The following is a 13,671-nucleotide window of genomic DNA, read 5'->3' on the forward strand; positions in this document are numbered from 1 at the left end:
TGCTCTAGGAAAAGCCACAACTGGGGCTGAACCAGCGAGAGACTGCAGCCTAATATTTACTAGTTATTGAAGATCTAATTAATGATATCATAGCTTCTTTGACATTTTATGAGCATAAAAATTAACTTTACTCCGTATGTTCATGTGACGTGTTTCTTGAAAATATGTACCAATGTAAAGACTGACATGGCAGTGGAATGAGATGCTATTGTAATATGCTACTGTTATAGACCGTGCAGTCAATAGATCCCTAAGAAATGATGTCAAAAGCATAAGCAATCCAAAACGAGTGAAACCGCAGAATAGCTTGAATGTGAAAGTGATCGCTTTGTACCTCCAACTGCAAAGCATTGGCGCTCCAGGCTGAAAATAAAAGCGGAAGTCTGTACTGCAAAACACATAAAAATGTCTATAGGGGTATGTGCACACAGGGCGGATACGCTGCTTAAAAGCACACCGCGTATCCGCCCTGGGCGCTTCAGTGAAATTCCGGCCGAAAAACCGCACCAAATTGTGGTGTGGTTTTTCATCCGGAATGTCCTCTGCCGAAAACCGCACGTAAAACAAAAAAAAGCCTGTATTTGTAGTTATGGCCACGTGTCCCTCTGACGTCCTGCAGCCTGGCCTTCTGGGATGACGTTTCATCCCATGTGACCGCTGGAGCAGTCACATGGGATGAATTGTCATCCCAGGAGGCCGGCCTGGACAAAGAAACACAGAATTCTGGGTATAAGATTTTTTTTCTGAGTTGCGTTTTTTGTGGCAGAATCGCTCCTTTTCCGCTGCAAAAAGACACAAAATCTGCTATTTGTTGCTGTTTTTGCCTTCCCTTTGAATTTAATGGAGAAAACCTGCAACAAATAAGCAGCGATTACGCAAATACAATTGACATGCTGCGGATTAAAAACTGCACCGCAGGTCAATTTCTGAACTTTTTTCTTGCTCATCTACGCAGAGTGTGAATAAGATTTGTTCAAATCTCATCCACTTTGCTGCTACTGTATTATGCTGCAGGTTTTTCGCCACAAAATCTGTTGCAGAAAATCCGCAGTATGTACGCTACGTGTTAACTTACCCTCGGGGCTATACAGGAGAGGCTTCTGTCATTGCACAGTTGCTTAGGCTACATACACTCTTTCTTCTAAATTGTGCTCTCTTGAAATGATAGTTAAAAATTCAAACTCTGCTGACCGGTAGAGATGTTATTAGGCTTGTTAATCCTCATTAGAATGTTTTAATTCTTTCCTTTTCATAACCCACAGAAAATAGGGAACAGTGGCTACACGTCAGCCATGCTGGATCAGCACATATAAAACTTGAGTGGAAGAGGCAAACGCCTTGCAACTTACTGTGCACCTCATAGAATCCTTGTTAAACCCCTATTTCCCCCTAAGCTTTTTTGGAGCATTTACGTATATAGAAAAAATGGAATATACAGACACATAAATGGAAATCCATACTTCAGTCCCGAGGTCCAATGGCCATTATACACTTTATGGATAGTATAGTGCTGAACATGCCAGATCTCAACAGGAACATAGAGATCTGTCTATGTCACCAGCTCCACGCAGCATATGTTGCCAAGTGTTGGCCCAAACATATTAAGAGCCATGCTTAGCAAAACAGTATGCATAAACAAAGAAATCATTGGGATTCTGAAAGACTCTTTAATGGTTAATCACAATGACAAACTCTGAGTTCCCTTCTAATACTTCTTTCTTTCATACCTATAATTAGATTATAGTCAAACTAGCTTAAACAATCTCATTACGGTGGTTTATTGAAGACTCTTTCCATGCGCGAAATCATTATTCTTAAGTGAGATTTTACACAGCAGCTTGTGATGAACCATCTGCAACAATGCATAATGCTGTATAATGGTGTTTAGGGTTTATCCGATCTCCAGAATGCCGTTACCATATGCAGAGAAATAAATCAAGCATTAATGTTTTCATCCAACAGTTTTCAATCCATAGATTTTCATAAATATTGTAACACAGACGCCTATTTAATTATAAATACTCATTTGTACCAGTCATACAAAATGTATAAATAGTTGTATCTCATAGTACCTAAAATAAGATTCCGGATAACATCTGCGTCAGGGGCTCTTGTCACATATTTTTTTTACGGACAAAATAGCGCAGTTAATGGGTACCGTCAGGTGCTGTTGGTTTCCGCCATGCGACGGATCCGGCGCTACCGGTATTCTCGTTGCTCTGTTCTTATGACGCAGCAACGAGATGGACTTTCACAATTACACATTTTACCAGCAAATATACAGTAAGCCCCGGAGCTATTCTCTCCTGCCTGTTCAGCCATTTCTTAATTATCTACCCCCCCCCCCCCCCCCGGTGTTCCTTAACTGACGCACACTAAAAAATTTACAGCTCCGCCAGGGATTATCGTTTAGCTTTCCACAGGTCCTGAATTGTGATTCTGCCTAGTTCTGCAGTGATGTGGTATTATTGCTGCATACATAGGCTGATTTGTCATTCTGAAGTCTGGGAGATGCAATATCGACAAATCTGGATGCGGTAGGAAAGCATGTGCTTCCCCCTATAGTATAGATTTTGTTCTTCCAAGTGAATATACTGAAGTGTACAAACTTTTTTGTTTTTTTTTCCCCCTCATGTAAATCTTAATTTGTCCTCTGATGCGTCACTTCCAGGGTTCCAGCCTAGGACTTTTTAATAAATTCTCTGTAAACAAAAGATTTATGATTAAAGAATAATCTAGATTTTGTTTACAGCATCATATATGGTGTTATTTCCCCCTACTGTAAATTATATTAGAAGTTACCAAGGAGTTCTTTCACCATATAAAAGCAAGAGGCCTTTATACAGCTCATGAAACTTAGGGGTGATTCGTAATATTCTTATTAATTTATAGTAGGGGGGTACACTATTCCTTAGAATATACAAGTTAGTGGCTCCAGAACCTTTATTATAAGTGACAAAGGGGGAGATTCCTGTCCATTATCTTATTAATTGATTGATACAAAACACCTTCATTCAGCTGTATTTCTATGTTCTACAATAGCTGGGGTACAGTATAATACACACTGCAACTGCTGAAGAACTGATTGAAAGAGTCTGCTTGTTTTCTAGAAACCGTGCCACTCCGGCCCACAGAATTTGTCTGTTATTGCAGCTCAGCCCTATTCAATTGAATGCTACACTTAGTTCGCTTAGTCTGCGTCGGTTTTTTGCGCTAAACATTTGTCAATTTTGGTTTACGTCAGAGCATTTAAGCCACTTCTCTTTTCACTAGATCAGGCCTTTTCGACTGAGCTGCCAAAAGTGTCTAAAACGGTTAATAAATGAGGCACACTGCTCAATTTGAACCAGAATTCTGCCGAATTTTGAATAGTAAGCCCCCATGCACACGACCGTAAAAATCGTCTGTAATTGCGGTACCTAATTACGGTCCGCAATTACGGACCCATTCACTTCTATTGACCACGGACACTATCCTGTATATTTGCGAGAAGGTGTCCGGGCAATAGAAATGTCCCGAAAATTATGGAACATGTTCGTTCTTTTGCTTTTTTACGGGCCGTGCTCCCATACTTTGTATGGGAGCACGGACCAAAAAAGCGGGTGGCTGTCCGCCAGCTGCTGGCCATGCCCGTGATCGCGGCCCGAGATTACGGGCACTGCCGTATGCATAAGCCCTAAATCTGCCCTTTTAGACTTCCCATGACTTTCACTTGACTTCAAAAATGGAATACATTTGTAGCAGTAATGAATTTTATTTTTTATAAAAGTATTTTGGCTACATTTGAACATAGCCTGAAGAAAAGAGAGTCATAGGTGTTCTGTTGTATTTACTCACTAGATCTTGTAGTGTATTTTTGTATAATACTATGTATTTGGAATTCGGACATTTGGACCATAGGTTTTCTATTTTCCATCCATTTAGCTGTGAGAGGAGGAATATACTGTGGGAGGAAGCTTACAGAGATCACTAGTTCTTGTGAATAAATGCTTTATTGTCTATATACTCATTTACATAACAGGTTCACAATAATGTAAGCGAAACGCTTACACCATTTTTTCAGAGGAAACAATGGCGACTTTTGTTTACCTACATCTGATATGAACTAACTATTCATACATTTGGGAATATTATCAGATACAAATATACCATGTGTATATCATTTTAATTGAATCTAAAAAAACATTTTTCATTAAAAAAAAACACAGGGTGGCGCTAACACAAAACTGCAACATTTTCAGATTTAGGCAAAATGTATGCAGGAACGCCATATATATATATATATATATATATATATATATAATCATTTAAATCCATCGATGCTATTAAACTGGGTATTATCCTTTTTTTGATGCTAGAGCAATGATTTGTAATACATTTTATGCTTTTCAAGAATGTAGCATACAAAATCTCAGGTTCAAAAGCATAGTTTGCCAGCTAAAGAAGAGCACTTGCAGTTGCCTTGTTTCATCAATAATATCAGTTCTATCATCCCAACCCTACCAGTAAAATTGGCTACCATGTCTGCGGGTGAAATTCACTGTGAATCCATAGCAAAATCCATAAATAGAATCCGCCGCATGTGTAGGTTCCCCTTCTGTGAAGCATCAGATTATGAGAACTGGGATTAAGTAATACTGCATTTAACATGTGACCGTAGGCTAGTTAGCATCTTGAAAGAATTACCATCTGTTCATCTCTCTATGTTTATAAATTAGATCTGAGACCATGAATTATTAGGTAGACGATCCCTTTATAGACCTCATGCAGTTTACAATTGGTCAAAATTAGCAAATCTTTAAAAATGATGTTCTTTACTGATTCTCCAAAATCAGTCTACCATCTCTAGTCAAAATATAAAGTGGGAGGCAAATTTAAATATGGAATAGGAGCAGCAAAGAATTGTTTAGTATGCGGGCATAAAAACCACTGCATGTGGGTCTTGGGTGCAAACCCTACATAGCTATTTGACCTTCCAATGTTCATAGGCATCATAGCATTGTGATTGTGGATTATTGTTATACATTTTTTTTATTCCATTTGGAATAAGGCATAAAACTATATGAGTATAAAAGTAATGCAATCTCTGGTGCTGCCCGCACGCTATTGGACAGAAAGGTACATCATGGGCCATGCCTAGTACGGGATTTTATTGTTATTTTTTTTTTCTACCAATCTTCAAAAACTTATAAATCATCAACCTTTTTTTTAAAGAGCAACTACGCTGGCAATTTATAATATATGCTTCATTATACTCAAAATATTATTTTATGTTTTAAATACAAATTTGCCATGTTACCCAGTATTCCTCTGTACGTGCGAGAAAGTTTTAAAAAATGGCTGCTGTACATGCACACCAGTATTTAAGGCCAATGTCTTCAATAAATTTGCTACGTTTTCCAATTTAATCTACACCCCCTTTTCTAGCTTCTTTTTTTTACATATACATTTAATGGATGCCATTATTTTTTAAGGGCGATGGATTCCTGTGACGAATGCCTAGTAGTGGCATCAGTCACCCATAGGCTATAACGGTATTCATTTCACATATATTTCATGAACTCTTATGACTCCAGTTCATGACGTATCTTTAACGTATACCGTTAATGTCTAATGTGACGGATTCCACTGTTCGGTATCCTTCAAAGAATACTTTAACGTATGCATCAAGAGCTTCTCCCGGGGTATAGGTCAAACGTAGGCAAATAAATGTGATGTGAATGGGGCCTTAGTGTATTCTTTACATGTGTGTTATATTGCATTGGACTATTCAATGATTTAGACACATGAACTAAGTATTTAACATTTCCATTCATCTAAACATGCTAATATATTCTTCTTCTTTTGTTTCTTTCCATGTTCTCTTCTGTTCTATGGTTCCATGTAAATAGCAGGCCCCCCCACCTCCCCCTAGGAAAGGCAGATATCAGAGGTCATTAACTAATTTCCAGCCAGATGAGATAAGTGGGCACCTAGTAAGCCCCCCAAGTATTCACACCAATAAGGAAAGCATCCTTTATTCTGCTATGTCGAGCACAAGCAGACGACCGACTACTACTAATCCCCAGGTTTCATTTTCTAATGTTGAATCAGAACATGTAAACCGTAAATTTCCAGAGCGTAAGCAGGATTCAAAAGAACGTAGAGTTTCCACCTTAAAACTAATTCTAAAAGAGTACTCTTCAGGTAACTCTCCATCTAACACTCTTTCCAAAAAAGCCCATTCTTCTGCCGCACTAGACTACTCACCCAACCTCTTATCCCATAACCCTATTCCCGAAAAACACACAGCCTCCCTGTCTGTTGATATAGCTTCAAAACAGGACACCAAGGCAGAAGAGAATCCAGGATATCATGGACCTCCTGCAGCAATGTGTTTGGACACTTTCAAGGCCCCCGCTAGTATTTCTGGACAAAAGACTGCTACCGAAAGACAAGTGGTATACTGATAGTTTCAAGTGTCTTGTCTAACCAGGAATGCGGTGCCGTGATCTAGTGCTTTAACCTAACCTAATAGTATTTGTTAAGAATGGAACCTAGAATTAGTGAATTGATCAAATAGCATGTGTCAGCATGTAAGTACAGGGGTCTGTGTATCAATGCAGAGGTCTCAACTTTACAGTATGCTCATAAATCTATAGATGTTATATCAGAGAGACAAGTAATGTAATATTCCTAATTCATGTTAATATTTGCCAAAGCTTCACATACAAAATAGTTATCCACTGTTTTAGCATTGATGCAAAGACCCCTAAAGTGTTACTGTTTGTAGTGTCCTAATGCTAACCCTACTGTAAAATATCCTTATAAGCTGTGTTTATACAGTAGCTGCTTTAAGATCAAACGTTTCCATAACTTCTTATGATTTTGAGACTCATGGGATTTCTTCCTACCAGTGCTACGTCTGAACATTCTGCCTTTTGGATGTGACTCTATATCATGGACACGTCAACAGGTTGAGGAGCTGACATTTTATGCTGTGTGACCCGTGATTTAGAAAGGGACTTAAAGGGGTTATCAGAGTCCTGAAAATTTTGGGTTAATGTCTGCAAATGAGATAAATAAGCAAAAAAAGCAGCACTTTTCCCTGGTGATGCAGTGCTGACGCACTGGCTGCACTCCCGGTGATTGTTTACATGCACCGAGCATGTGACTGCTGCTGCTGCCAATCAGGCGGCTTAAAGGTCATGTGTGGTATTTCTGGCATTATGCCAGAAATACGATTAGTCACCGTTGAGCCATCTGGCTGCAGCAGTCATATGCTACATGCATGTAAACAATCACTGGGAGTGCAGCCAGAGCGTAAGCGCTGGATCGCCGGGGACAACGATAGGTAAGTAATGTTTTGTTTTTTTAATTAATCTCATTTGCAGTCGTTACTTTAAAATTTTCAGACCTCGGATGGCCCCCTTAACACAGCTGTGCCTAATTTGAGCCAGCAAGGCACTAAAGTGTGTATTTCAATTATGAAATTTTATATTGGGGTTTGGGTTTTAAGCGCTTATTCTTTTTCAATATTTTAGAGTGATACATTTTATAGAAAGTCTATAAAAAATGCTGTTGTCCCTTTGCAAATGCACATGGGTCAATATTACATCTTTCTTAAATTTGTACAATGTGTTTTGTGTTTCCAGTGTCCGTGGGTGGAAGGTTAGATTGGATTTCCATCTGCATTTTTTACGGTCTCCTTCCACTCTCCTTTGCTCTTTTGCATCTCCCAGTGTGAACTCAATGAGAAGCTGAGGGTAGAGAGACTGGCAATATAGCCATATAAGTTATAAGAAGGCATTTGTGACACTACAGGGCTACATTTTGACATACAATTTGCATATGAGTTGTATGAGCGTTTTGATTACATGTTATTTTTATTATTCCATATAGGTACATTTATGTAACAATGCCAAGTCGCATCTGTTTTCTCATCCATTTCCCCTGCATTATTATTATATTGGCAAGCAGTACAAACAAATATATGCAGTTGACAGTGAGAATATACATCTAAAACTTACATTCTAAACATAAATTATAATACTAATGAAAGTTTGACAGAAGTAAGTGGGAAATAAGTTACTAGAGACCACAAATAACATTTCTCAAAGACCGTGTATATTTTGGGATAAGCAATGGCGATTAAAAAACATTGACAATGAATAAGACATAAAGTTCAGAACAAAAAAAGGGGGGGTAGGCAGGGAAGGGGAGCGGAAGGAGAGAGGCACAATATCCAGAAGCAGGAAACAGAAAAGAAATCAAGTTACAGTAAGGCACCATGCACAAGAACGTATTTTTGCGGGTGAATTGCGGCCCCATTCATTTCAATGGGCCCATGCACACGGCCGTGGTTTCCACGGTCCGAGCATTGACCGGGAGCCTGGACCGCAAAAATATAGGACGTCTTTTCACGGACGCATTTTGCGGTCCAGGCTCATTGAAACTAATGCACACGGCAATGTGCACGGCCTGTGATTTTCGGCCGGCCGCGGGTGACACTCTGTGGCCTTCCAAGCCGCAAATCACGGCCCATGCACACTACCATAGTGGTCTTAGGGTACATACACTTGTTGCGAGATTTGGTGCAGAAAATCTGTATCAAAAACACAGGTAAATGCAGGTAATTCCCCATGTAAAATCCGCACCTAATAGTGCGTTTTTTTATGCATTCCCTGGTGCGTTTTTTTTGTTGTTTTTTTTCATTTTTATGCTGGGAATTTTGGTGTGTTTTTTTATTTTTAAAACTAGTCAGATACAATTCGCAAGTGGAAACGCAAGATAATTTGACATTCTGCGGATTTTAAAATATGCACAACAGGTCAATTAAAGTGTAGAAAAAATTGCCAACATGTGGAAGAGATTTCTTGAAATCTCATTTACTTTGCTGGTACTGTATTGCGCTGTGGATTTGCTGCACGAAAATACAAGCGGAAAATCTGCATGCAATACGCATCGTGTGCATTTGACCTAAAAGTGTACCTTTTATGTTAGACCACTAGGGAAAATGAGAAGAATTATATAGAGACAAGATGGCACATTAAAGCCTATCATCAAAGTGTCTAAATTTGATTCAAGGAGACCGGATTGTCCTGAATTTGGAGTCATTTATGGTTTCCTGAAAAGATAACGCTTCTATTCGACAGTCTACTTTGTGAGTCCACTGAAACATAGATGGGCTAACCGTAGATTTGCAAGGCACTGCAATAAGTTACCTGGCAGCAGCCAGGTGGTGTCTAATAAATGGCATAAGAGAAGGCAATATATCGTTGGGTATTAAATGCAATACAATGAAAAAACACTGGTGTGCGGGGTATGTATACATTACTTACTCCGTCAATCATATCCGCAATCGATTGTAATGCTCTCATGTATCTGCCTGGGAAATAGATGTGCAATTGACATCTATGGAAAAGACTGTATCCTATAAATTAGCTGCACTGTAATGGGCGTCCAAATGCATACGTGCTCAACCGTTTCAAAGTTCTATCCAGATGGTATATTACCCTGTCCAAATCTTCATAAAATGAACAATACATACCCAGACCTCTACTGGAAGTACCAAAACGAAATGGGCAACCATATTTTTTTAGTTGTAATTTTGAAATAGGTCTTAATTAAAATGTCCTATTGTTTCATTTCTACAGCTCCTATGCAAACCTATACATCTCATGGTAACAGACAACAAACAAACCCTTTCCAGTCTGATCCTGCCGTCCATCTTTGCCCTACTTCTAGCTAACCTACTGAAAATGTTAGCAAAGAATAATGTAAAGATGCATGGGGAATATAGTAAAGAAAAAATCCCCCCCCCCCAAAAAACACTGACAGAATTTCTATTTTTTCCACCCCCCTCAAGAAATAAGTAATGTTATTCAGTGCGATATATGTACCCCAAAATGGTGCTATTAAAAAATTTGGCATCCTGCAAAAAAAAAAAAAAAAAGTCAAGTAATGGCTCTATGAAAAAGTATAAAATAAAAATTGTCGGGTCCTGAAAGCTTTAATTAGGCCGCATTTTTATTGTGTATTTTTTTTTTTGTTTTGGTTGATTGAGAGACATGGGAGTTTATCTACCAAAACCAAAAAAATCATGGTAAAAATTCAACAAAAATGCACAGCCTAAGTGAACCCAGCCTAAGAGAAATAAAATGTCTAGGCAGAGGTGAATAAACGAATAGAACCTAATGGCCCTATTACACGAGCCAATGATCGGGCAAAGAAGTGTTCATATGAGCGCTCGTTCCCAATTATTTCATTGTTTAAACCGGGGAATGATCAGCCAATGAACACTCAAACACTCATTCATCGGCTGATCTGCTCGTTTATGCAGCAAGAAATATTATTGTTGTTGGCAGCACATCCTTTGTAAACAGGGAGACGTGCTACCGACATGATAGAAATGTATGGGGACGAACGATCGTAGTAACGATCGCTCATCACTATACGTAACCAATCATAGCTCCATGCGAAAGGAGCAAACGAGCACCAATCAACAAGCTGCCTCGTTGATCGGCGCTCGTTTTCACGACTCATATCGAGCCGTGTAATATTTAGTGCCATTAACAATATAATTACATCGTTCATGGGAATTGACTACATATTTATAGTAAATTCCATTAATACAAGTAACAGGAGACCTATAATTATGCATAACCAAAGGCTATGTATTTAATTCATTTATACTGTATGTTGTCAGTGCAAAGAACATGCTTTCCATTTTGCCACGTTAAAGTGTGTAATTATTTGAAGACCTGTCGCACAAAGACCCATATCTTTGATCTAGGGGTGGAGATAGTGGTTGCTCACATTCATCACTACAGCACAAACCATTCCCTAAGCTTTGCACCCCATTGTTAATATATTTACCCATAACCATTGTAATTCAATGATGAATTTATCCTGGATTAAATTTTTATCTATTTTGTTAACTTTTTGTAAATTGTATTTTTCTAATTGTGAGATTACAATATACAGTATAGTGGCTACAGTCCTACGGACATACTGTTTGATATTTGAACATCTATATTTAGTAATTCTTATAATGAAAGTTGGTGGGAAAAAAAGAAACAGAATTAAGCACTGTAAGGCCTTATTCACATGAGCGTGTTTAACGTCCGTGATAAGCGCGTGAAAATCACGCGCGTCGCACGGACCTATGTTAGTCAATGGGGCCGTTCAGACAGTCCGTGATTTTCACGCAGCGTATGTCCGCTGTGTAAAACTCACGACATGTCCTATACTTGGCTGTTTTTCGCACATCACGCACCCATTGAAGTCAATGGGTGCGTGAAAAGCCTGCACAGCACACGAAAGCACTTCTGTGTATCGCGCGTGATTCGCGCAACAGTAGATAAAGAAATGAAGGAAAAAATAAAAGCACTTCCTTCATTTATTTTTCTAAACATCAAAACCGCGTGTCATAAGGATGGCATATGCGTGAAAATCACGCATGGAATTCACTGATGACACATGGAAATGCAAAGCGCGCTAAACGCTGTGTTTTTTGCACGCGCAAAATGCACACGTCCGAATGGGTTTGTTCAGACGGAGGAAATTTGAAACGTATTCCGCCGCAGATTTCAACCTCCAATTCAATATGAGTCGAACGCTTCTGTTTCCCGCTAGCTGATTTTTTTCCTGCTTGATCTTCGGGCGGTTTCCGCCCAAGTCTCCCATTGAAGTCAATGGGAGAGAGGAATAGTTCTGCGGCGCGATTTTGCAGCCGGACCCGCCATGCAAAATCTGCCGTATGAACAGGGCCTTAATGAACACACTACTATACATTTTGTAGAATATCGAATAGTTTGTGAAACATTAAAAATTTCTCAAAAATTATGCAAAGATTAACCTGTTTTTTGCTGTGTTGTATTTTTAGCCTATGAAATTCAAGCAGTATTGGACTGCTTAGAATTGGGGTGTGTATTCAACCATGGAAAGTCAAATATATCTGATTACAGATTAGTCGTCAGATTTTCATTGTTCCTTTGTGGCTACAAAACTGAAATGTCGAGTAAGCTTTATCTAATATGGTGTATCTTCATGCATAAATATTTGCAGTGATAGAAGTAAAATTATATTTGTCTACAGCATCTCATGTGTCCATGATGCAAAGTCTGAGCTGCTTGTGGGTAATGTTTCAATGTGTTCTACTTAGATAGTAAAATCTCAAACTCACATTCTAAGGAGCAGGATTTTAGACTACCATTAGTCAGTTTGGCACTTTCTAATAATTGATAATCATGGAACTAAATGTCAACTGTAAGAGAGTACCTGTCTGTAGAAAGGGTGTACTTATCATAGAGGCGGCCCATGCCGCTTTTGTTTAGCTCCTGGAGAAAGTTGGCTGCAACTTATAATTTAAAGGCTATGAACATTTTTTTTTGTGCAACTTTCTAAATGCTTTTCATAAAAAATTATTTTCACTTTTTGAGATACAGCTGCTTTGTATCCTGTATACAGAGTAGGTATCTAGCACGACTTACATCTAATTTATGAACTTAAATGATCGGTAACCGCTCGAACCTGCGTGTCACAGGAGACACGCAGTACCTGCTAACAATTAACCAGTCGGTGCCGCTGACCTGACGGATACAGGTTTCAGCGCTAGATACAGCTGCTCTGTATATATGCCATAAGGTTTTCGTCACAGATGTGAACGAAGTCTAACATTTTGAAAACTTTGTAAAAATATTTGCATCAAGATTTATTATTATTATTATTATTATTATTATTATTAAGTGGGAAAACCAGACCAGACCCCTAAAATAATTCAAACCAGACCCCAAAATGAATTAAGATTTCAGACCCCTAAACTCATTCAGACTCAAGACCAAACCCATAAACTCATTCAGACCCAAAATCAGATTCCTAAAACCCTATCCCTATCTCTTTCCCGAGTCCTCCCTTTTAGGTGCCACCGCACACAATGTGCTGATGCTGGCCAGTGTCAGGACATGTTTGCCATGGCAGTAGATCTGTTCCTGACAGCAGACCTACCATCATAGATGCAAATGAAAATCGACCCTAATTGAGTATTATAAACCACAGTGATGAAGGTATAAAATATAATTTTATTGATTAAAAATTAAATCAACATAGTACAACGGAAAATATGCAAAGCTGAAAAAACAAAAAAAGCTGGTACACATGCGGTAAGTAACTACTCTCTGCACTGATGAGCTACATGTAACAAGCAGGTCACATCAATACCCCAGTTTTATTTAAATTTAGAGTAACAATGATAATGTTTCTAGTCACAGAAGGTAATCAGTCTACACAGAGCTGGATGATGAAGTATCTCTTACCTAAGAAAGTCACAGCCATAGTCACATAGATACAATAAAAGTTTCAAAAGCACAGTGATGTGGAGCGAATAACAGGGATATACCTGGAGAGTCAGAGTGAAAGTGAACCAGCCGCCTCAACGCGCGTTTCCCAGTGTATTCCTCAGGAGATTTAACGTCAAGGCGGCTGCTTCACTTTCACTCTGACTCTCCAGGTATATCCCTGTTATTCGCTCCACATCACTGTCGTCCTCCTGTGTATGGAATTTGCCCAAGTATCAAGGATCTGTCTCAGTTGGTTAGGGGTAGAGATGTTTCTACACCCTTACCTTTGCATCGATTTGGTCTCAAATTTCTCATGGAACCGACAAATATAGCAAAAGATAAGGAAGGACAC

The 13,671-nt window shown here is 38.9% G+C and overlaps 1 protein-coding gene across 1 annotated transcript in view; it reads left to right on the forward strand.

Annotated features, from left to right (window-relative positions):
* SORBS2 (sorbin and SH3 domain containing 2) overlaps positions 1-13,671 on the forward strand; it is a 333,928-nt gene that overhangs the window by 230,287 nt on the left and 89,970 nt on the right. Inside the window, exon 7 of the mRNA XM_075860172.1 lies at positions 5,895-6,440. Coding sequence (XP_075716287.1) covers positions 5,895-6,440 — 546 coding nt within the window. The remainder of the gene's footprint in view (positions 1-5,894; positions 6,441-13,671) is intronic.

Source organism: Rhinoderma darwinii, chromosome 1 (assembly GCF_050947455.1).
Source record: "Rhinoderma darwinii isolate aRhiDar2 chromosome 1, aRhiDar2.hap1, whole genome shotgun sequence".
In the NCBI taxonomy this organism is placed as follows: domain Eukaryota; kingdom Metazoa; phylum Chordata; class Amphibia; order Anura; family Rhinodermatidae; genus Rhinoderma; species Rhinoderma darwinii.